Raw genomic sequence first — 23,713 nt, 5'->3', positions numbered from 1 at the left:
ACATCATACAATAATATCCTTTCTCTGTTCTAGGCATCATTTCACAGATATCAATGGAAAAGAGACTTCATATTAAGTTTCGTTGGGACTGATTCTTGTCTCAGATCCGTTGGCCGATACAGGGGAAACTGGCAAACACATTTCCAAATCATGTGAGGGCTTTAGTTTATGTGCCAGTCACATATTTGATTACGAAATGCACTGTAGCCCATATTTCAAAGGTCACAGTCCTCCTATTAAAAGCATCTTGAAAACCATGGTTTATAGTCCAGAATATCCACAACATGGAAGCTTTCAAGATCTGGTCTGTTCTAGCTGTACTTTGCAGTTTTTGCCGTAAAGGTACACCATGTGGCTTGTCAACACATATTGAAATAGGTAAGATTTGATTATAAAGGCATGAGTGTTGTGAAGCATCATAACAGATAATTTCTGTAATCTGACCATTTTAGTTACCAGGTAAGTGTTACTTAAGGGGGGGATATGCAGCAATTGTTGAATGAAATACCGCGATTACCATGTTGTTTTAAACTGCTAGCAAGGCAAGGGCTGCATGTATCTAGAGAAGGTGAAATGATACCAGCATAATGCAAGCTTGGCATATTTTATTAACAGAAAACAGCATATATGTGTGCTATCTTCAGTCAAACATATTAAAAAATCTGAGTAGCCTTCAGGACTAATTTTTATATGCAGAGATGAGATGCTAAATGTTTTCTGAAGTTTCAAGCCTTTAAAATATATATGTTTGCTTACCTTATAATTTATCTGCCCAATGTTTGAGAAATCAAGGGGAGTGGGTAGCTTAAGAATTAGAAATATATTTCATTGTGGAATTTGTGTCTTAGCTGTGGAGACTTTAGTTGCAATTCATTTTGTAATGAATTTTCAGCTACAAAGTTTATGGCTAGGAGGCAATTCGGGCATTTAACTTCTTTTATTCATGCTTTTGTTTTTGTCTTTTGCATAAGGCAGCATAAAACAATACATTGTTAATTCAACAAGTGAAATTAGGGTTAAGCAATTTGGTCAAATTGAAAGCCTGCTTGAATGGGTAGGATAACCATGATAAAAATAAACACACTACCAGGATTACGTTTATTTACAAATTTGCCATTACCTGTTTCTCCATAAATGTTGTCATGGCAAAATAATAGATTGTGTGTGGGCAAGTAAGTTAAGGATATCTGCCCATATTCTTTGAAAACCAATAGGTGAAGGTTGTTTGACATTTCCTGATATTAAGGGATACTACCATGCAGTGAAATCTGGACACTGTAGGGATTTGCATATTTCCCAGAGGATAGTGAGTGATCTCCAGTTAAGTACTGCAGACCCCCTGTTTTTCAAAAGCCATCAGGAAGCTAATGTGATGTTATTTTTCTAGCTCACAGAGCTCTGGAATTTTTCAGCAGCCCAGAAGGAAATGTTGACTATCGCAAGGTAGGAAGCTTATGAGTCTAACATTAAAAAGCATTTTAATAAATATTTCCTCTTTCTGCTACCTTCTCCACCCACCCCAGCACTGAGCCTCCTTCCATGCCTTTTCTCTTTGTAACTATTACAAAAATTGTCCTGACCATAGGATAGGGGTTAGCCACCCCATTGTAAAAGAATGACATTTGTCCATCCTTACCAAACTATGTAAAACCTTGTTCTATTTACCTTTAATATTTTTATGAGTATTTGAGAGGCAGTATTTGAGTGACTTTAACAATACCTAGATGTGAGTATTAAGTACTATATTGTATTAGTACTTGAAATATTGGTAATATGCAACTAATAATATTCTCTCTCTCCCTCTCTCTTCCCCCTCCCCTTTTCTCCCTTACTTCTATTTCTGTTTCTTCAACATCTTCTTCTCCAGTTGATACTAACCCACCAAGATGCCTATCAAGCTGGAAGCCTGTATCCTGATGCCTTTTATTCTGGTATCTGCAGGAATGGTAATAAATGGTTGGCGAAATTAGGTTTTTTTCCCCTTGCCCCAAAAACCATACCACTGACAAGCAGCCTGACTCTTAATGCATTTTTACTAGCTGGCTGGCTTCTTGTTGTTTAGTCGTTTAGTCGTGTCCGACTCTTCGTGACCCAACTTCATGGCTAGAGGTCCATATATATATAAATTGTAACTATGCCAGTGGAGAGTCTGAAGAGACCAAACCACTGTTCAAACAACGAATGCCAAGGAACACTACAGGAGGAACGAGGAGAATAATTATGGTTGCAGGCCAACAACTTCTGGGGACCCAAGGTTAAAGAAGGCTACTTTAAAAGGTGCAGGCAGAGGAGATCAGTCAAAGCATTTGATCATTTAAACCGGCCATCTCTCTTTACAATTCCACGTTCCTTTGGTATTAGTGCATCTTGGGTTGATATGCTTTATAATTTATACTATGCAACAAAGCAATAAATTGCTAATTAGGAAAGCACTGAGCATTGAAAGCAGTGAAAGGGTGATAAGGCAGCCGCTAAATGATTAAAACTATAAAATTAAAATCCAGAAGGCTAAAAAGAACTACTCAAAATCTTAATTGGGGCAGACAGAGCTGACTATGCTGCTGACTCCGTCACCATCTTGAACAACTCTGGCAACAAATTTGGAATAAACTACCATTTGGATCCATCTCAATTAGAACTCCGAGAAATTTTTTTAAATGTAGCACTTCGCTGGTATATGTACCCAGCCAGATTATATAAAATTAAACATAACACACCCAACCTTTGCTAGCGGAAATGCAATGAAGACGCAGGTGGCGCTGTGGTCTAAAGCGGTTCGAATCCCCGCGATGGGGTGAGCTCCCATTGTTCGGTCCCAGCTCCTGCCCCAGTCCGAAAGCATGTCAAGTGCAAGTAGATAAATAGGTACCGCTCCGGCGGGAAAGCAAACAGTGTTTCCGTGCGCTGTTCTGGTTCACCAGAAGTGGCTTAGTCATGCTGGCCACATGACCTGGAAGCTGTCTGTGGACAAACGCTGGCTCCCTTGGCCAGTAACGCGAGATGAGCGCCGCAACCCCAGAGTCGTCCGTGACTGGACGTAATGGTCAGGGGTCCCCTTACCTTTACCTTTTCTGGCTCTGTAGTCCACATGGGGTGGTTTTACCTAAAAATTATTCATTTTTGGAAAAAAGTTTTTTCAAACAATCAAATGATGGGACAATCAATTGCTAAGAACAGACTTAGTTGGTCTGTTAGGTGCTACTGGAATGAATTTTTAAGTTATTTTTTATTTTATTTTGACTACGGCAGACCAACACGGCTACCTACCTGTAACTGACACAATTGCTGCAACCAGACCCCCAATTAGCCCTACTGTCATGTTTTACTCTTTAGATTAAGATCATAACCAATAAAGACCTCATCCTTCATTTATTAACTGCAGTTAGATTAGTGATTGTGGAGAATCGGAAAACTTTAATTGCAAATCTTTTTGAAGCCTGGATTTTGCAAGTATGGGACATTACGCTTTTGGACAAATTAACCATTTCACAAAAGGAATATCGTTTGAGGGGCCTCACACCTTCTAAATGACATGGTATGCTTTTATTGACTTCATTAAGACAATCAAAATTGGTTTTCACCCTCCACTGACTCATGGAACCTTAGGGAGAGACATGTTCACTTCATTTGATTGCAACCCTCCAATGCTATTTTTCTTTCTTTTCTGTACAACTACCAAGGTCTGTTTTACTTGTATGGGTATGTTTTGTTACTTGAAATAAAAAAATTAATTAAAATACTTATCATGAAATAATGTTGCTCTTGTCTGGTGTTTCAGGGCTGTTCCATCAAGTATCTGAAGACACTCACTGGTCACCTTTTCTCAATACCAGTATCCATTACATCAGAAAGAACTATCCTCAGCCCTGGGGAGAGGTAATAAATCCCCCATAAATTGTTCAGGCCAAAGGCCCTGGTATCATTATTTTCTTATTACTCTTTCCCAGGCTTCCTCAAACCCGGCCCTCCAGATGTTTTGAGACTACAGTTCCCATCATCACTGACCACTGGTCCTGCTAGCTAGGGATCATGGGAGTTGTAGGCCAAAAACATCTGGAGGGCCGAGTTTGAGGAAGCCTGCTCTTTCCCTTTCTCATTTGTACCAAAAGCATTTGAAAGAGAAAATGTCAAATGAATTTCGACGTTTCATAACGGCTAACAGCATGCATGCCCATTGAAGATGCTATACTGTATAAATGAATAACTCATACCACATGGATTTCTTCCTTGTGTTGTTGAAAGCATAGGCCAGGGTTCATCAGGAAACATGTCAACCAAATGTCTCCAAATAGCTTTTGAGAGTTTGGTTTCAATGCACTTAATGCAGAATTGCTTGTTTTTGTTTCTGTTGTTTAGGCCACAGAGAAACTGGTGGCTTTCCTCTTTGGAATCGCTTCTCATATGGTGGCAGACGTGAGCTGGCATAGCTTGGGAATTGAACAAGGATTTTTACATGCCATGGCAGCTGTAAGTGGTGCCTTATTTTATTATTAGGCTCAGGTCATTTTTTCCTTTTGACCAAAGCATGCAACAAGCCTATTTATCATTTGGTTTTGTTGTTCCCCTGAAGTGACAATCACATAATATCTGGGTTGGGGTGGGAGGGAGAAGGAAGGAAGGAAAGATCCTTACTGCTGTTCATCTTTAAAACAATAAATTGGTTGGATGTTCTCTGTAGTACAAGAGATCAGGGAGAGCAGAAACTCTTAAGTTTCTGTTGAGTAAGGATGGTTGTTGACTAGTAGCCATTATAGTTTGGTAGATATGAAAGAGACACCTTGGCAGTTTTGGAGGTAGCCAGAGAAGGAGATAAAGTCTTGAATTTTTGCAACTGATTGGCTAGGAAATCCTGCTGGAGGAATCCTGTATGTAGAACTTTATGCAAAGGCAAGGGTGAAAAAGAAGCTTCAAGGGTCTGGATCATCTCCTATGTTGCCTTGTATCAAAGAGGGGAAATGAGAAGTTTTGATTCTGTTCATGTTACTACTACTTTGATGCAAACAACTTGTTTCTATTTTTCCTAGATTGATTTTTATGGCTCATATTCAGATGCTCATGCTGCTGGTGATTTTGGTAATTTATTTACTTATGGATCCTGGAATGTTGTCCCTAGATTTCCATTAAATTCCTGAAGGTTCTTACTGAAAAAAATGATATCACTAAGGTTTCAATGACTATATCCCTGAAATAAGTGATTTGTTTAACCATGGCACTAGTTTCTTTCTGCATAGCTTGCTCAGTTTCACTAGGGGCATTTCAGCTGGCTGAGATGCTTGACTTGAAGTCCCTTAAGTAGACAGTGAGAAACTTGCTTAGGTTCTGAGCATAGCTGTCAACCTTCCTTTTCATTGCATTGGGAAACGGCCATAGTTGTCAACCTTCCCTTTCTTTGCAGTGGGAAACGGCGCTGGAATAAGGGAATTTCCCGCAAAAAAGGGAAAGTTGACAGCTATGGTTCTGAGCATAAGGGAGAGGACAAATCCAAAAGTATGTGGCAGACAGGAAGAAATGCCCCTAGTGGAACTGAGCAAGCTATGCAGAAAGCAATTACTGGTAGTTGGGCCTGTGGAGGTGTTCCAGATTTTGTTCAAATGCAAACACTCCAATAATATAAAAGACAGGCAAGATTCTTTGTATGGTTTTTGCCTCAGTAAGTTGACGTCTTGCTGTCTTTTCACCCTCTAATTTTAGGAGGAGACGTGCTGAGCCAGTTTGAGCTTGATTTTAGTTATTTGGAACCAAGCTGGTAAGTGTGCTATTTTCAAAACACACACACACACACACACACACACACACACACACAGATAGAGAGAGAGAGAGAGAGAGTGAGTGCAGGGAGCAGAGGGTTCACAAGCAGAGACAGTGGCGAAAGATCCATGGTTTAACCACCACCACCAATGTGGTGTTGAGAAACCAATGTTGCAACATTATAACCGATGTTAAACATTATAACATTATAACCATTACAACCAATGTTATAACATTACCCTTACAACAGGGAACAGGTGGTGCTGTGGTCTAAACTCTAAACAACAGAGCAAGCCTCTTGGGCTTACCGATTGGAAGGTCGGCAATTCGAATCCATGTGATGGGGTGAGCTCCCGTTGCTCTGTCCCAGGTTCTGCCAACCTAGCATTTTGAAAGCACACCAGTGCAAGTAGATAAATAGGTATTGCTGCGGCGGGAAGGTAAACGGCGTTTCTGTGCACTCTGGCATCCGTCACAGTGTCCTGTTGCGCCAGAAGCAGTTTAGTCATGCTGGCCACATGACCTGGAAAGCTGTCTGTGGACAAACGCCGCTCCCTCAACCTGAAAGCGAGATGAGCGCCACACCCCATAGTCAACTTTGACTTAACTTTCCAGAGGTCCTTTACCTTTACTTGCATCAGGGACTCTGGGGTTGAAATTATCTTGTCTAGTTTGTTCACACCTGTTGTTGCCTGTGGCTTCACCCACTGGGGAGGGGGCACTGCAGGTTGGTCCACAATTTTAGCTGAGGACTTGATTTATCCCAATGAACTTTGTTGGTTTAAATAAGAAACTCTGCTGTTCGATATATTTAGGTATGTGCCAGTCAAAGATTTACTGTCAATCTACCAGGAACTTTATGGGCTGAAAGTAATAACTGAAGACACGATTGTTGACTGCACGTACCTGCAGTTTCTTGAACTGTAAGTCAAGCTAAATGTTTCCATTTTTATTCCCACAGCAGTGCACGTTTTATAATTTGATTGTATGTTTGATTTTTTTTAAAAAACGAGCATACTAAAAATCCTCTCAGTATAGTAATTGAAAGAGAAAACAAATAATTTTGTTAATGAATTCTACTGAAATAAATGACTTTAGCTGACAAGATACCCTTGTTATCTTTCTACATGGTTGTAGTGGCCCACAGAGTCTGTGTTTTGGTGTAATCATAAACTATGATTTAACATTATGGGAATGAGTTACAGGGAACCTTTCCTCCCGCAGTCTAGCCATGAAGAGAAAATCAGAAGTTTCCATTTTCCATTTTGATTAACTGAAGTGTTTTGTTATGTCACAACCCAGGCAAACAGGTTAATCTTTAAACATTGTTTACTGAAACAAGCCAGCTTCGAACCTTAGGTAGTTAAGCTTAACCACAGTTTAGGGTTTGGACGTAATGCTAAACTGCAGTTAATCCAAAATGGAAATTGGCTTTTGATCCCCTTGGAGGATGAGAGGGAAGTATGCAAGCCTGCGACTTGCTACTGTAATGATAAACCATACTTTGTTGCAGCTAAATACTTTTATACAGATTGCTTTAATTATCCCCCCCCATAAACAGTGGAACTATTAAACTGTAATTTTAATAATCAGCTAAGAACTGGACATGTTATGTCTCTATTTAAACTGCCAGCTATCTTTATATAGAGGTACTCAAACCAATATAAAAAACAACAGCAAAGAAAGCATGTAGATGTATATAAAAAGTGTTTTGTGCACTGAAAAGTTTTACACAGATGGTAAATAGTGAACACTTTCTCCTGCAGGTTTGGTGAAATGATCACTGTCGCCAAGGTAATGTATTTTTGTTGAAAGAAGCTTTGTTGAACGCTACTCTTGAAATCCCCGTCTATCTAACCAATTTGCATTTCCATTTCCATAGCTTTACCCCATCTATGCCAGGAAGTCCTCGTTTTTGGTGAACAAATTCCACGAATATTTTCTCGGTGGTGTGGATGATATGGCATTCTCATCAAATAACATTTTCCAGCTAACAAGTCAAATGTTAGAGAATGGAACAAGGTGAGGTGCTGGTTTAACGTCTCTAGACCAGGGTGTACTACTCTAAACCAATAATAAAATTATGCAAATATTTTAATGTGTGGTTCAGATAAGTTGTGAATTGAGCTGTGGACGCTATAATAATTCACATGTAATAGCCATCCATTAGGATCTAACATTTTGTTTGAAGTGCAGGTTATGTTTACAATTATAGAAAACGGGTTTAAGGACATCCGGTTAATTCTGAGAGAGGAATAGTTGTGTTATTTAGTCAATACAATACAATACAATACAATACAATACAATACAATACAAGTCTTTATTACAGTCATAGACCAGCATAAAAGGGTAGGATACAGTCATTTAAAATCTGAAAAGTGTTTTGGAAAGCTAAAAGGTGTTAAAACAGAAGGTGAATATAAAAGTCTATATGAATTTAAAAGAAGCTAAAAGAAGGGATAGGAGCATTGGGGTGGTGTGTAAGAGCTTAAAAGGTTGATATATTTAACAATTAATTTACAGAGCACTCTGATATGTTCATTAAATCTAGTTTGTGGCACAGGTCATCTTCTGACAAATTTTGAGCGCTGCTGTGCAGAATCTAGCAACATTGTATGTTGTAGCAGGATTGGTATCTGAGAGCAGCAGGGAGGTATAGAATTCCCCTGTGCGCCCTGGGTACTTACGAAGTAGTAATCATTATATAAAATTATGCATTTAGTATAATTATTTGAAAATTTCTTCTTTAGTGGCTGCTTTGTTCCTGAGAATCCTTTGTATATACGGTGTAAAGATGAACAAACAAATGCTGTCATGTAAGTAAAGTCTTAACGTATGTCTGCCTAGTTTGATTAGTTGTCTGAACAATATTTGTATTTTTCATGTTCATTCCATTAAACAAAATTCAGGCCATCTACATTCTATGTCTCTTTCTGTTGAAATTGGCCCACCATCTAGATCAGAAAACCCCCCCACATTCTTGCATTTCCTATAGGAGATCTCCAGAGAAACCTCCAGAGCAGATTTGGGGGAGGGGTGTAGGAGAAGAAGTGGGAAAGGCAAGATGGAACAGCCCCACTGCATTAGTGGAAGCCATACTGTACAACTTTGGACCTTGCCCACTGATACATTCTCAGCCAGCATCACCAAACTTTCAAATACTTAAAGCTTTTCATTTATGATTTCACTTTGATAAATACTATAGAATCACAAAGTTGGAAGAAACCTCAAAAGGTATCTTATTCCATTTTTTATGTTCCCATAAGCAAAATGTATTAATTGTCATTGCCTTATATTAGCGGAATCAAACAGTCCAAAACTGAGCACTACGGACAAACGACTTCTTCAGTGGCCAAATCAGTTGGAAAAAATATCAGCTACACAGAGCGAGGAGTTTATTTTGACGTGCCACCTTGGACAGCAGTAAGTCTTTCTGGCATTTAGATATTATTGGTAAGGGATAGAAATATATATGGAGATACATTGGACATCCAGTGACTTGTTTGTTGGCAAGTTGCCTTCTACACATTCTTTGCCACCGCACAAAATTAATAATTATTATATATTATGTTCAGGTAATACGAAGTAGTTTTTTGTTCTGTGCATTTCATGGAAAGCGCTCAGTGTGAAGCTGCTATATGTGAGATATTTCTGTTGACTGTAGCTTATGGGAAACTCTGTAGGTGCCTGTCATGTGATTCCAGGTAAACCTTCAAGTCAAAATGTATAGTAGAATATGTAAACTGGCCTCAGCCAAGAGATTGTAACAATGGCTCAATATTTTAGCAGCACTGCGCTGGAGTTTCATTAACCTACTGGACAACAGAAGACTTCCTTTCTTTCAAGAGGTCGTGAGATACAGCTAGAGGAGGGTCTGATAACATAGTACACATATACAGTGCTTTTTTGGGGGGGGACACAGGGGGATGCATACCCCCTAAATATTTTGTGAATCTAAGTTTGGCCTCATTAAGGGGCAGTATTTCAATATGAGTAGGAAAATGAGAGTACCCCTAAACATTTTTTTTAAAAGAAAAAAGGCACTGTGTGTGTGTGGTAAAAGTAAATGTAAAGGTACCCCTGACCGTTGGGTCCAGTCACGGATGATTCTGGAGTTGCGGCGCTTATTTCGCTTTACTGGCCGAGGGAGCCGGCGTACAGCTTCTGGGTCATGTGACCAGCATGACTAAGCTGCTTCTGGCGAACCAGAGCAGTGCACGGAAATGGTGTTTACCTTCCCGCCTGTCGCGGGGATTCGAACCGCCGACCTTCCAATCGGCAAGCCCTAGGCTCTGTGGTTTAGACCACAGCGCCACCCGCGTCCCTTGTGTGTATAGTACATACAATTAAAAAACAGCTTTCTAATGAAATTGACAGTATCTGTGTAGTGCTGTACCAAAATCTAGCCTCCATTTTTAAAAAAAAGTTTTCTTCCTCTGAGAAAGAGGCTTCCATTTATCTGCCTCATTCGCAGGATGATTACAAATGTCCTAGGCCACTTCCAAGGTGAGGTAAGCATGACAACCCCTGCACCCAGCTCATGACAATTTCACAAAAATGTTCTCTTCTTTTTGATAATTTTTGAATGCAATTTCTTTTTTGTTCATTGACAGAGACAATGATAAAACAAAATCAAAACAAAAAAGTAGGATAAATTCTCTGCACAGCACTAACTGTGTGCAAGTTTGTGGCACCCATTCATTGCAGTGAGTCTGGTGTATTGCACTAAATATACAGGTAAAACTCGAAAAATTAGAATATCGTGGAAAGGTTCATTTCTTTCAGTAATTCAACTTAAAAGGTGAAACTAATATATGAGATAGACTCATGACATGCAAAGCGAGATATGTCAAGCCTTTATTTGTTATAATTGTGATGATTATGGAGTACAGCTGATGAGAACCCCAAATTAACAACCTCAACTTTGGGGTTTTCATCAGCTGCACGCCATAATCATCACAATTATAACAAGCAAAGGCTTGACATATCTCGCTTTGCATGTCATGAGTCTATCTCATATATTAAACTCCAGTAGCTAATGAAAACAATTGCTTACATAAATGAACTTTTCCACGATATTCTAATTTTTCGAGTTTCACCTGTAAATTGGGTCCTTGCTGGGTCAACAACCAAAATATAATTATGAATGTGCTTGAATATCCCTTTATGCATTTCCCCCTCCAGAATTATCTTCAGTTGAGCAATAGTGCCACTGCAAAAGGTTTGAGGAGAGTGTTGTCAGTCACGGCACAAGGATCACCTAACCATGTCACCAAACCCAGTGCTTCATATTTTCTGAAAACTCCATATGCTAGACTTGGGTGGTGAGTTCTGATTTCTCCATTCTGTTTTTGTCTGATAGATCAGCTTGTATGGATTCAATACTATTGCCCAGATGCTTATCCTACCTGCATGTAATAACTATGCAGGAAAATTATCTTGTTTGGGGTGGGGTGGGGGAACCCAAGCCATTTTATTTGCAATTTAAAGGCATGTAATCCTGTCAATACAGGATTGGGATAATAAAAAAATAAATAATATTTCATTTTGGATCTCACCTTTCTTCAGGGCCACCACGGCAATTACTCTTTTATATAGACAATTGAAAATCTGCAAATGAAAAATGTGGAAGTTTTAAAAGAATGTAAACCAAAATAGTAATTTGAATTATTTCACTCGATATGCAGGGCGTTGATTTCTGCTGACATAAACCAGGATGGCTACGATGACCTGGTAGCAGGAGCGCCCGGATACAGCCGGCTGGGACACATTCAGATAGGCCGTGTATATATTGTTTATGGTAACGAATCAGGTTTGCCTCATGCAAACTTGGACCTAGACCAGGAAGCAGATTTCATTCTGGAGGGGAATAAGGTAGGAAAACAAGTCACACGTTGGTCATTGAAAACATTTTGCTTGTTTTTCCGGTCATCTGAAAGACTGGCGCCATCTTCTTTTCTACTATCAATGCCATTAACTTCATTTCTAAAATAATCGCTTAAAGATGAAAGCCTGTTGTGAATAAAGAGCATGCTCTATTATAAAAAAATAGTAATACATTATTATTAAAAAATAGTAATCGCTAAATAGCGAACAAAAAAATCCAAAAAATGTTAAGCAATTGTGCTGAACATTATATGAGCAGGTATTCCTTAAAAAGACAGATATGCTCTTTATTTTTAAGCCGTCAGCAAGGTTTGGTTCTGCTGTAGCAGTTCTAGATTTCAACGAGGATGGTGTGATTGATCTAGCAGTGGGAGCCCCGTCTGTAGGATCACAGGAACTCAGTTACAGGGTAAGAATCTCTGTGTGTGGCCGTTTTTACAGTGTAAAAATGTTAGTGCAGGTTAGTAAACACGGGCGATTCATAGGAGGGGGGCGTTAGCATGGCCCAAGTGAAATAAAGCAGACAGAATAGCAGATGCATCATCTGACTGACGATCTTAGGAGCAACCTGTTTTGTGAATGCCAATATCTGTGAATCTCAAATTGAACAATTAGACTAGTCTAGGTTGCAGTTGTACCCCTGGACACACAGGTTAATGTGAAGATGAAAGGATGAGGTGAAATTGAATTTTAAATAAATAAATAAATAAAAATTCTGGATTTTTGCATTGCAGCTGACATTTGGGGTTGGTGGTAGTACAGCAGCACACAGAGTGTGACAAGGACTGAGAGATTGTGGGTGGGGAGGGGGGCTCGTTTAATCTCACTGTGAACATGTGATACAGTGACAATAAAGTATTTCTATTTTTATTTGATTCATACCCTATTAAAATTTTATTTTCTGTTGATCCAGGGCTCTGTATATGTATTTTTTGGCAATGAAGGACAAGGTTTCCGCAGCCTACCAAATGTCACCATAGCTTGTCAAGTAAGTTTGCTGATGAAATGCAATGCAAACATATAAGAAATTAAATCTAGGGTTTCTCTATATCTACCCAGAATAAGCATACATGTGGATTCCATTATCATAATAGATTTATTATTGCTTCATTGGCACACAGTATGTTAAATCAATGTTTTTGTGTGTACCAATGTGTGCCAATAACTGTACTTTTATGAAATACTGTTAAGTACAATGGTGTAAGATTGAAGAAAAAGGATGATATATTTCCTCTGTGTGCACTCGGGCCACATTTGGGCTTAATAAACCATGATACGAATGAACCTTGCATGAATGAAATTTGTTGCAGGTGTATGAGCAAACAAACAAGGAATTCCTCAGTTACTTATAGTTTACTGATCCATCCAAATTGAAATTATGGTTCATGGCTTCAGAACAAGCCACCATATTTTGCCAACTTTGAACTATGCCTTAATGGCTTTAGATGAAACAGTAAACTGTAGTTAACAGAATACTTCCTCATTTGCTTATGTAGAAGGAGAATCAAAGAGGTTGTTGATGCAGCGATAACACTGAAGCCAAGATATTGCCATCTGAACATGGCTTATGTGTAGCTTTTTTCCATTCAACCATCCAAAAGGATGTTGCGAAAACACAGTCCTGTGTGGCCCATCTCATTTCCTTGAGTCATCTTGTGCTACTTATGGACTGGGTGGTGTGAGAGGATTTGTAGTAGGGCTGCTTTACTGAAATTTCATTATTGATTCAGGAGCTAAACAAAATGTCTTCCTTTTGTCTCCAATTTTCACCAAGATTGCTTTGGTGAAACACAACTCAAGTTCGCCCATTTTATACTCCAGGCAATAGGGTCTATAGTGCAGACTTTCAATATTGACACCTGCTAGTTCACACAGGAAGGAAGGAAAGAAAGAAGGAAACCACCCTCTACCCCTGGTTCCTGACAAAAAAAAACCTTCCTGTACAGTGTCAGACCCAGGCCTTGACTTGTGCTTGTCCTAGGCAGAAAGGAACTCCCAAAACCATCTCCATCTTCTACAGATCAGCTCTGCCCTTGAGTTGTCTTCTTGCTCAGCCCTGGTTCTGCTAAAGTGATGTTTTACTGTTAGTTCTCTCTCAGGTTTAGAGAAACCTGCAGGTTCCTTGCCCTCCTGTCTCCAGTCTTCCTCCTCTCAGTTTATAGCCGCTGCAGCAGAAGCTCAGGGAGACTCTGAAAACTGATTTGAGTTGGACAAGCAACTACTAGGCCCGACAGACTGTACTAGGTTGGCTCAGGCATACAAGGCTTCCAGACAGACTGAAGGACAGTGAGGTATAAACTAATGCCCTGCACCTACCCCAATATTGCCAGCCCTACTGAAATCTCAGTTTCCTTTTGCAGGAAATATACTGTAACCTTGGCTGGTCACTGCTGGCAGCTGACCTTGATGGCGATGGAGACAATGATCTCGTAGTTGGTTCTCCTTACGCAGCTGCTGGTGGTAAACAAAGAGGATTTGTGGCTTCGTTTTATTCATTTTTCAATAGAAGCAGCCAAGGTGACATTATTATTATTATTATTGCTGGAATTTATTTCTGCTGTTTCATATGCTACTTTTTCTTGCATCTTCTATTAGCTCCCTTTCAGATTCATCGTAAGACAAAACCACAGTAATAATCTAAATCCTTCTCCAAGTTATAGTTCTGGTAATAAACACCGGACAATGCATTTAATGCTAAAGGGCCCTCAGCCTAAGATCCAGTAAGAAATCATGCAGAAGGCTTTGTATACCATTCCATAATCTTCTGAGTCAAAACAGACTAAAGGGAGTTTTACAGCGCAACCATATGTATTCCAACTCAGAAGTACCGTACTGGACAACAGAAGTACTTTTCCGTCTATAAGACGCCCCCATGTATAAGACGCCACCTATTTTGGGAGACTCAAATTTTAGAATGGGGGGAAATGGCACAGAGTTGTTGAGCTTTTTAAAGGGGGGATTGCCAAAAATCACTCATCCACACACGTCGCAAAATACGCCTCCCACCTGTCCCCCATAGCCAGCAGAAGCTGCCAATCACCTGACCAACTGCCGGAGCATCAGCCAATCAACACCACCCATTGACGCAGCAACCAATAACATGCATCGGCAGCAACCAATCAAACGTCCACCCTATGCACTACCCATGTATAAGACGACCCCCACTTTTTAGCATTATTTTTAAAGAAAAAAACAACATAGTCTTATACACGGAAAAGTATGGTATGTCTTGTTGAATATTTACCCCCTGGTAAGCATGTATAGGACTGCTGCATCACTTGATGAACTGAACTGACCCTGCTCTGTTGGCATCATTGCAGAGGCAATTTGATCTGACTGAAGTTTCAACATTAATTTTCATGTATTTAAAAAATAGCAAGAATTATGATCCAGGTAGTGCAGTATGACTGAGCAAACCAGAAGACCTTCATCCTTTCATAATGTATGTGATATGTACCAGAAACATATCCTCTGTTTCTTGTTTGGTCTATCAGACCAGCTGTTCCTGTCAGATGCGGACTGGATAGTAAAAGGAGAAAAGGATTATGCATGGTTTGGATCATCACTCAGCAGCGTCCAACTTCAAAATACAACCTTGCTGCTTATCGGCAGTCCTTCTTGGAAAAGCTGTAGAAGGTATATTGCACTTAATTTTAAAAGTTTGTATGTGATCATACCCAGTCTAACACTGTGTACTTTTTAATGTAAACTAACCCTATGCAGTAGATTAGTATTATTTCTAAATGTGTACTGTTTTAATACTTGTTCTGCTTATTAGAGGTTGTTTCAAACAAGCCTAATGCTCCCTGACGATGAGTTATAGACCACTTTTCAAACACAGGTTTCACAGAGCAGTTTACAACAATATATCCCAACCATTAAAGATTATGTTATGTATCCAAAGTGAGAATCATACTCAAAATAAATTCATTTCAGTTAATAGAAATGACTAACAATGGTCCATTGATTTCAGTTACTCTACTCTGAGAATAATAATAATAATAATAATAATAATAATAATAATAATACCGGTAATTATTTATTTATTTATTTATTTATTTATACCTACCTACCTACCTACCTACCTACCTGTATGTATGTAAAGCAGTATTAATCAATATAAAGCCTGTATGTTATGTCTGGTCTGCCATAGCTTTCCCCCAGTCTGCATTGGCATGTTACGATTTGTTTGGAAGCTGGATATTTGGGGGGTGGGGGAAGAGAGAGAATTGGAGACTGGATACAGTGTACGGTATTCTGCTGGTTTGGGACAATCTTCCTATAAAGAAACTCTCCAGTATCTCTTTGGAAAAGTGTGTCATTTAATAAAACACAGAAATAAATATTTGTTTATGGTCCACTTAAAGACTAACAAAGTTGGGTCATATGTACTACTACTACTTTGGGGAGAGAGTTCCAAAAATATGGGGCCACTACTGGAGAGGCCCTGATCTTATGCTCACCAGTCTGATAAATCTTGGGAAGAGGACAATCTTAAGGCCTTGTCAAGGTCATATAGGTGCAGGCATTCCTTCCAATTTATGCATTAAAGGGTCAACACCAGCATTCTAAACTGGGTCCAGAAACAAATAGACAGCCAATGCATCTGGTACAAGCTGTCCTATGCTATGAATGCCTGGCCTCCACAAGCCTTCTAGCAGCTGCAATGTCTGCTAGTTGGGTGTTTCCAAAGTGGTTTTTAAAGGCAGCCCTATGCAGAGCAAATGACAGCGATCTTGTCTGGTTAGAACTAAGGCATGTGTAACTCAAGCAACACCCCTTCTTTAGCTACAGTGGCAGACCGTAAACCAGCAACCAACGCCACTTATATCTCTATAGATAATATGGAGTCCAGGAGAATCCCCAAACTATTAATTTGCTATTTCAGGGGAATGCAATCCTGCAGAAACTGTTGCAATTAAAACTTGACTATGGCAGACCAACACGGCTACCTAACTGTAATTGTTATTTAAATTAAGACATCACGTTCCAAATACTTTAGATTCTGAACCAAGAATATTTTGCCATGGTGGTGCTATATCTCGCAATTACTTCTTCTTTTTTAATGTTCCTCATGTTTTGACCATCGTGTGCAGTAGTCTAAGCTGCTATGTCTTACGAGATACCAAGCTGACTGTTGGAAAGGTATATGGCTATATCCCACCAAGCATGCAGAGCTGGTTTACTTTAACCGGAGATAGGGTAGGTCTTTTTGGTACCTCTTGAAATGACAAATATAAAAACATACAGGGAAAACTCCAGCCATGGTGCCAACTTATTATTATTATTTGACACACAGGAAATGGGGAGACTTGGTTCATCCTTGGCCACCGGCTTCCTTTCTGTAGAAGGCATCCCCAGGCAAGTGTTGGTAGTTGGTGCACCATCACAAGGTATGCAGTACTGTCCTTGGGTCAGTTTTTTTCTTTGCAGTGGTTTTACTTCTGCGATACACCAACAAGACTGATCAATTGTTTAGGAGCTTGGAGTTAATCATCATGGGAATTGCAGAGGATGGAAGATTTAACCAGCAGGGAAAAGAGGACTAGGAGAGAAAGAGACCTTTGATTCTACCCACTGCCATTTCTGGGCCAGTCTGCTGCTGAATGATTACTCCAAGAGAATCCTGCTCTTGACAGGGGAAAAATAATAATCCTGGTTGCTCTCCTATTTTCAAGGCTTTAAGGACTGGATGTTGGCAGTTCTGAAACACAGCATGTGTGTACCATCCAACCCCAAACCGGGGAACATCATGGTTTAACAGAGCAGGAGGTCACAGCTGAGTCTGCAATTCTGCTGCTCACACCAGCTGTTTCAGAATGTAGAGGGACAACAGTGTTGACTTCAAGCTGGGGCTGCAGAGGAAGAATCTTCCTTTGCAGCCTTGACTTGGCAGGGCTTCAAAGGCAACATTTGGTTGTCGTGCAGCGTGACAGAAAAAAAGTGCCAAATTCAAAAAGCACCAAGAATTCTACCTGTAAAGGAAAAATCAAGGGTTCTTGCAGCAGCTGCAACTTGAGGTTTCCCACAGCTGTTATTCATATCTGTCTGTCTGTCTCTCTTTTTGGGTCAACAAGATCCTATATGAGGGAAAGTCAATTTTCTATACACATTTGCTTTCAGATAATTACACCATAGCAGGCGATGAATAGGATTCTGTGGTGTTGCATACTTAACATAAAGGGTGATCCAGCCAACTGTCCTCAGAATGTGTACGGCAGGCATAGGCACTCTGGCCCTCCAGATGTTTGGGACTACAATTCCCATCATCCCTGACCACTGGTTCTGTTAACTAGGGATGATGGGAATTGTAGTCCCAAACATCTGGAGGGCTAGAGTGCCTATGCCTGCTGTATGGGAATCCCCTCTTGCTATGGGTGGGCCACATATTCCCCCTCCGGAGGGCCACATATGCCCAATGTCATGTGAAAGTGAAGACTATATTGGGTTGGGTTTAGTATGTAACAAACTGCTCCACAGCGAGTCAGACCATTGATTCACCTTGTCCATGACTTACATTTTAAAACTCTCCTGAGTCTTGTTCAGCCCTGCTTCCTGAACTCCTTTAATGTGGTTGACCTCAGGCATGCAGAACATTCACTTTCTCACTGAGCTATAGTTCCACTGCTGCCTCCAGATGAAGAAGTATCATCTACGTTGGATTGAGAATGTTGCTGACATTATGATTCTGAGACCGGACCCTTTGTTGTTATTGCAAAGTTAAATGTGTAATTTTACAAAATGGAGATGGCAGAGCCAAAGTTTCCTTGCTGTTAATTCTGTTTAGAACCTGCCGTAGACAGTGCCCATCTGTTAATGCCAATTATTGTTGCCATCTCCCAGGAACAGCAATGTGACCCCCGTCATCTTGCTTGGCTTCTTTCAGACAGCAGATCTAGGATTGCATTTATAAGCTCAGTGCTGCACCAAGCAGGGACTGCTTTGATGTATGATTTGACGGACCCTGCCAAGCCATTTCTGCTGAGCACTTTCAGCGGGGACAGGAGATTTTCACGCTTCGGAGGAAATGTGCACCTGTGTGACCTAAACAATGATGGACTTGGTAAAAATTGAATCCTCATAATCAGTATCATATTTCATTTGTGAAGCACCTAAAATTACTAGATGTTGTGAGATGTGATATATATATACATATATATATATATAAAAACAGGAAGGGTGAAATAAGGGGATAAAGAGGAAGTGTGAAACAATAAGTTCTGAACAAAGAATTTTAACAGCATCAAGCATATATAGAAGGAAAGGCTAGATCGAACAAATGAACTTGATTTAGAAAAAAAGTGAAGAAGCAGCGAAAGCAGAGAAATCCAAACAAAGAGGCCAAAATACAATTGTACTTGCAAGCCTGGGCCAGCACAAAGAATTGTAGGGTCAAAAGATGCTCCATGAACTGTAGTGGGGAACATTAAATCAGTGATCTCAGATAAAAATTCTAAAAAAGATTAGAAGTCCAGCAAGGGTAGTGAAGTCACAGCCCTTGAGCCTGACCTGGTCCCCCAAGCTTTTTTAAAAAAATCCCAAAATCCACAAATTTGGTGGTGGCAGCAAAATGGCCGGGGTGGGGTGGGGAGTTGGAATGATGCTGGAGTGGACCGAGAGGTTTGAATTTCTCTGCCTGGACCAGCATCCTGATGGGGATGCAAATTGCCTCCTCTGTATTCATCCTATTGGATGAGTGTGAACGAAGTGGCAATCTCAATCCTCAGTTGATCTGTTTGGATCAGCTGGGACGGGGAGTGGGTGCTGTGTTCTGTGTCTTTGATGTCTATGTGTGTACAAAAATGTATGTGGAGTGCTGAGTGGCCAAAACCAAAGACGACTCATGGGCCAAAAAACATTAGTCACTCCTACAGTAAAAAAAAAGGGGGGGGGGATTAAGAGAGAGGAAAATAAGCCTGTTTGTGGCTTGTTGGCTTTAATATTGTCTGTAGGCTAAGGCCTGCTTCACATGCAATATGGAGCATGTTTCCATTGCCCATTGCATTTGTCTGTGGCAGATACCATACCACTTATATATGCCTGAACATAGAGAAAATCCAAAAACACATTAGCGCTAGGCATGCCTATTTTAAACCAGGCATATTATTTGTGTCACCATAGTGTTTGTCATGGAGAAACATGAGTTTGGATCCAGTGGACCCATAGTGGAAGCAGAAGGCACAAAGCAGGCTTGTATGTCTGGTAATTGTGTTCCCAAGTTTGTGTATGCCTGCATCCAACTAAGTAAGTCTTTAAAGGCCAAAGCTTTTGGATATCCAGTGCAAGTTATTGTCTCATTGTACAATGTGATATGTTTCCCCCTGCTGTGAATGTTTGCAGACGAGATCATTGTGACCTCACCTCTTCGAGCAAAAGACATCATAGCTGGGCTGTTTGGAGGAGAGGCTGCACGTGTTTACATATTTAGTGGAAACCAGACCACCTCTGGACATGTGACAGAAAACTGCAAATCATGGACTTCGCCTTGTCCTGAAGACTGGGTAACACAGCAAATGCTATAGGTCTTTGTGGTGTTGTCTGCTTTGGTAGATAAACTAAAGTAATAAAAACCTGGTCTAAAGGCCTGTTTGTATTTGAAAACTGTTGTTTTGCTCCTGCTCAGCAGTTTATGAATATCTGCACCATAGTAGTTGACTTCTGTGTTTCTATATTGAAATAATTCTCAGTGGAGCAAATGCTAGATACATTTAATTGATTTATCCACCTTTGAAAACCAATGTAAAAGTGAGTCTTTCTCTTTTTTCTGTTCCAGGCACAGTATGTCATCCTTTCTCCTGAGGTGAGCAACCAAACTCTGAAAGGATAAATTGCTGCTTGGGCTAAATAAATTGTGGGTAGAATTAATGGCTAACAATTGGGTCCTTAATGCATTTTAACCAGTTTTAACCATTAAAACTGAAACCATGTGAACAACGGTATCTGAAGAAGTGTGCATGCACACGAAAGCTCATACCAAGAACAAACTCAGTTGGTCTCTAAGGTGCTACTGGAAAGAATTTTCTATTTTGTTTCTACTATGGCAGACCAGCACGGCTACCCGCATGTGAACAACAAACTCCCTTGGTGGCTTCAAAACACAATTGGAATTGACTCATGAAGGATATCTTGCAATTTCTATTTCTGACTCAGTGGGGTCAGGAAGGATCCCCCACCCACCCTTCATCTGAAGAAGATTACAATGTCACAATTAGGGACAGGACAGGATGCTAAATGGTTTGGAAACTGAATCATTACCCCAAATTTCACTTGAGAAAACATAGGGTCCATTCCCAAGCACATTTATATTCCACTGAATTTCAAAGGATCTGCGGCTAAGCAAATGTGGTTAGGATCAGGCGGAGCATGATAAGATTCGCTGTAAAGTTTCCAACTGATTGCAGACCTAAGCTGTTTTCCTCTTGCTGTATATGGCATATGGTTTTCACCATTCACACAAACGACATGGAGCGGTTTGTTCAGTAGGTATCTTTGTGTCCTGAACAAGCATTGCACTTGTTCTCTGGTTGTAGCAAAGACTAGCTGGGATTATTGCACTGGTGATCTGCTGCCAGAGAAGTGGGTGGTGGTGACCCTGCTTATGGGCATTGAGTCGCGTTAAAGATGATCTTTGGTCTGTTAATGAAAATATAACTATAGTGAAGAAAACAAGCATTAACACTGTCAAACAGTGCATAATGGTAGTTTTATTGTTGCAGGAAAAATCAAGATTTGGGAGTGCTGTGATCACAGTGAAATCTGGACAAAAGGTAGGCAAACAAGCACTGCTGGTTTTCACAAGCCCATCTGCGGGGTGAATCATGGGCTACTTGTGATAACTTGAGTGTTTCTCCTATGCCAGCTGGGTAAGAGGCCATGCCTTGCCTGCTTTTTTCCTGCAACACAACCAAAGGGAAGTAGCTTAGAACTAAAATGGTTCTACAGCTTCCCTGAGACCATCCCACTATGGTGAAGGTGGGCGACATAATCACTTGACTTCCTTATGCGTGGTGCCTAGTTATACACAGGGGTAATATGTTTTGCCCTGGCAACATGACCTGCTAAAAAAAAGAAAGAAAAAAGCAAGGAACTGAATTCTGCTGTATTAATGGATATTTTCTGCCTTTGCAGACTGAAGTTGTAGTAGCAGCTGAGAGAAGCTCCCTAGAAGCTCGGCTAAGTGGCAGACTTTTTCTCTACACTTTTTAATTTGCCATACTCATCCCCACCGAGCCTCTTTTCAGCAAATCACTCTTCGCTTTTGTAAAATTCTGCCCTTTTTGAAAACGGAGAAGCATAACTCAACATATATTTAACTGGAAATTGAACAGCATTAACATTTTAAGGAAGCTGAGACCTCTAAAATTACTTATTGCTGTGTTTAAATTTCCTTGCTAAGGGTAATAATGAATGGAAATCCTTCTAAAAACATCATGTCATAGCGTCCAGACCATTAGCTGCTTTCAACTGTTTACATGCGTTGTGCGTACACAGAGGCCTATTTTTAAAGTATTTATTGCAATATAAATTGCAATGGAGTAGATTGAAGAAGGAAGCCCCAATGAATCCTGAAAATGTGGAGTTGTACAGAAAATAGCTTGGCAAGAGCACACTTCCCGAAGCCTCGCTACTGATTCCAACCTCGATTTGAAATGAACCACTTCTTTAACATGCACTTGGAAGTGGGACTGCTTTGTCTCAAATTAAGACTCAGATACATCTATCTGAAAAGAAGTGGAGTTGCATTTTTATCCCTCTTCAGTCACTGAGGTTAATCGCCCATGCTGAGTTACTAACATCTACATGGCAGCAAGAGCAGTCGTTCAACCTTGAATATCACTGATGTCTGATGTTGGGCTAATGAGAGACGATTTAAGGTGCTCTCCTGTTAGGATCTGTCCACCAACCAGTAAGATGCCTCTACCTTCTAGTCAAGTCCAATGGCTCTTAATTCTTAGGGGTGTAGGATTGCAACTGAAACTACAGGCCATTGTACTTCCAAGTCCTAGGTAAACTTCCAGTAACAAGCATGTAACACTTTCTTTTTTATAGTATTAAGAAAACCTTCATGCATGAAATGGCACACAATTGCATGGTAAATTCAGGAGGATTTAGAAGCTGGCCCACAAGAAATATTACTGTAGCTCCTTGAGATTCACTCAGCGTCTACACCTATTTAAATAGCTTCTGTAGCTCAAAAGGTCTCAAGTGTGATTCCTGGTAGCTCCAATTAAAAGGATCGTGTAACAAGATCCTGTTAGAAGAACATAGACAATACTGGGCTAGATGAATGAATAGTGCAAGCTGGTTGCTGCAAAGGCTGCTTCCTATTTAATCAAATGTAATCTAATGACAAACTATTTCCGCAGATTCTCTCTGTGCTATTTAGGCTAATGATTAATGAATGTGCCGTCTTTGATATTTTTATTTTATTACGTTATCCCATGTGCAATGTAATAAAACAGATATTCCCCTTTGAGTGGTCTTTCATATTCATTCTGAACTTTACCATCATTCCAGATGTTATCAGAAAGTTAACTGTGCCACAGATTGAAGTTTCTTCTGCTTTTGCTACTTTGCTATAAATAGGTTTTGTCGGATCAGGGCTTCTGATGGGGTTCAGTGGGTACACGCATAACGCCCTGAGCCAACAAGGCCCCCGTCTCTTACTTTTTTTTAATTAAAAGAAACATAGGGCAATTGGCCATGTCTGAAGAAAGTTAGAAAGCAAAGCGCAGAGGCTTTAGTACTTCGCAGGCTGCACCATTGCTAAGAATGCTTATTCACAGTTGGTAAGCAGTGTGAGGAAGAACTGCTGATCACTCTCACTGGGACTCAGATGTATGTTTGTTCAAGTACCCCCCCCCCCCATCCATGTTATTTCATTCACGTCCTAAGTGGGCTGCCTTTACAGAGGAAAACACAAGCTGCTGGCTTGGGTATATTTTGCTGAAAAGGGAAAAGGGGACGACAGAGGACAAGATGGTTGGACAGAGTTCTCAAAGCTACTAACATGAGTCTGACCAAACTGCGGGAGGCAGTGGAAGACAGGAATGCCTGGCGTGCTCTGGTCCACTGGTTC

The 23,713-nt window shown here is 40.3% G+C and overlaps 1 protein-coding gene across 3 annotated transcripts; it reads left to right on the top strand.

Moving 5' to 3' along the window:
* GPLD1 (glycosylphosphatidylinositol specific phospholipase D1) lies at window positions 1-22,052 on the top strand. Of its 3 annotated transcripts, none has more exons than XM_033154704.1 (25): window positions 1-378; window positions 1,388-1,443; window positions 1,868-1,946; window positions 3,779-3,876; window positions 4,357-4,467; window positions 5,025-5,073; window positions 5,692-5,746; window positions 6,564-6,671; window positions 7,515-7,542; window positions 7,631-7,770; window positions 8,499-8,564; window positions 9,048-9,171; window positions 10,933-11,072; window positions 11,436-11,622; window positions 11,933-12,043; window positions 12,548-12,622; window positions 13,995-14,151; window positions 15,129-15,270; window positions 16,734-16,836; window positions 16,934-17,027; window positions 18,521-18,697; window positions 19,975-20,135; window positions 20,408-20,434; window positions 21,351-21,401; window positions 21,763-22,052. In XM_033154704.1, exons 1-25 carry the CDS (start codon window positions 285-287, stop codon window positions 21,838-21,840), a joined length of 2,511 nt encoding a protein of 836 aa, XP_033010595.1. In that variant the 5' UTR covers window positions 1-284; the 3' UTR covers window positions 21,841-22,052. The 3 variants fall into 3 exon arrangements, with proteins under 3 accessions (XP_033010595.1, XP_033010594.1, XP_033010593.1); XM_033154703.1 differs by having other exon boundaries at window positions 3-378; window positions 9,051-9,171; window positions 16,731-16,836; XM_033154702.1 differs by having other exon boundaries at window positions 3-378; window positions 16,731-16,836.
* The last annotated feature ends 1,661 nt before the right edge of the window (window positions 22,053-23,713 follow it).

This window comes from Lacerta agilis, chromosome 7 (assembly GCF_009819535.1).
Source record: "Lacerta agilis isolate rLacAgi1 chromosome 7, rLacAgi1.pri, whole genome shotgun sequence".
Classification (NCBI taxonomy): domain Eukaryota; kingdom Metazoa; phylum Chordata; class Lepidosauria; order Squamata; family Lacertidae; genus Lacerta; species Lacerta agilis.
This window is presented reverse-complemented; position numbering and strand designations above follow the sequence as displayed.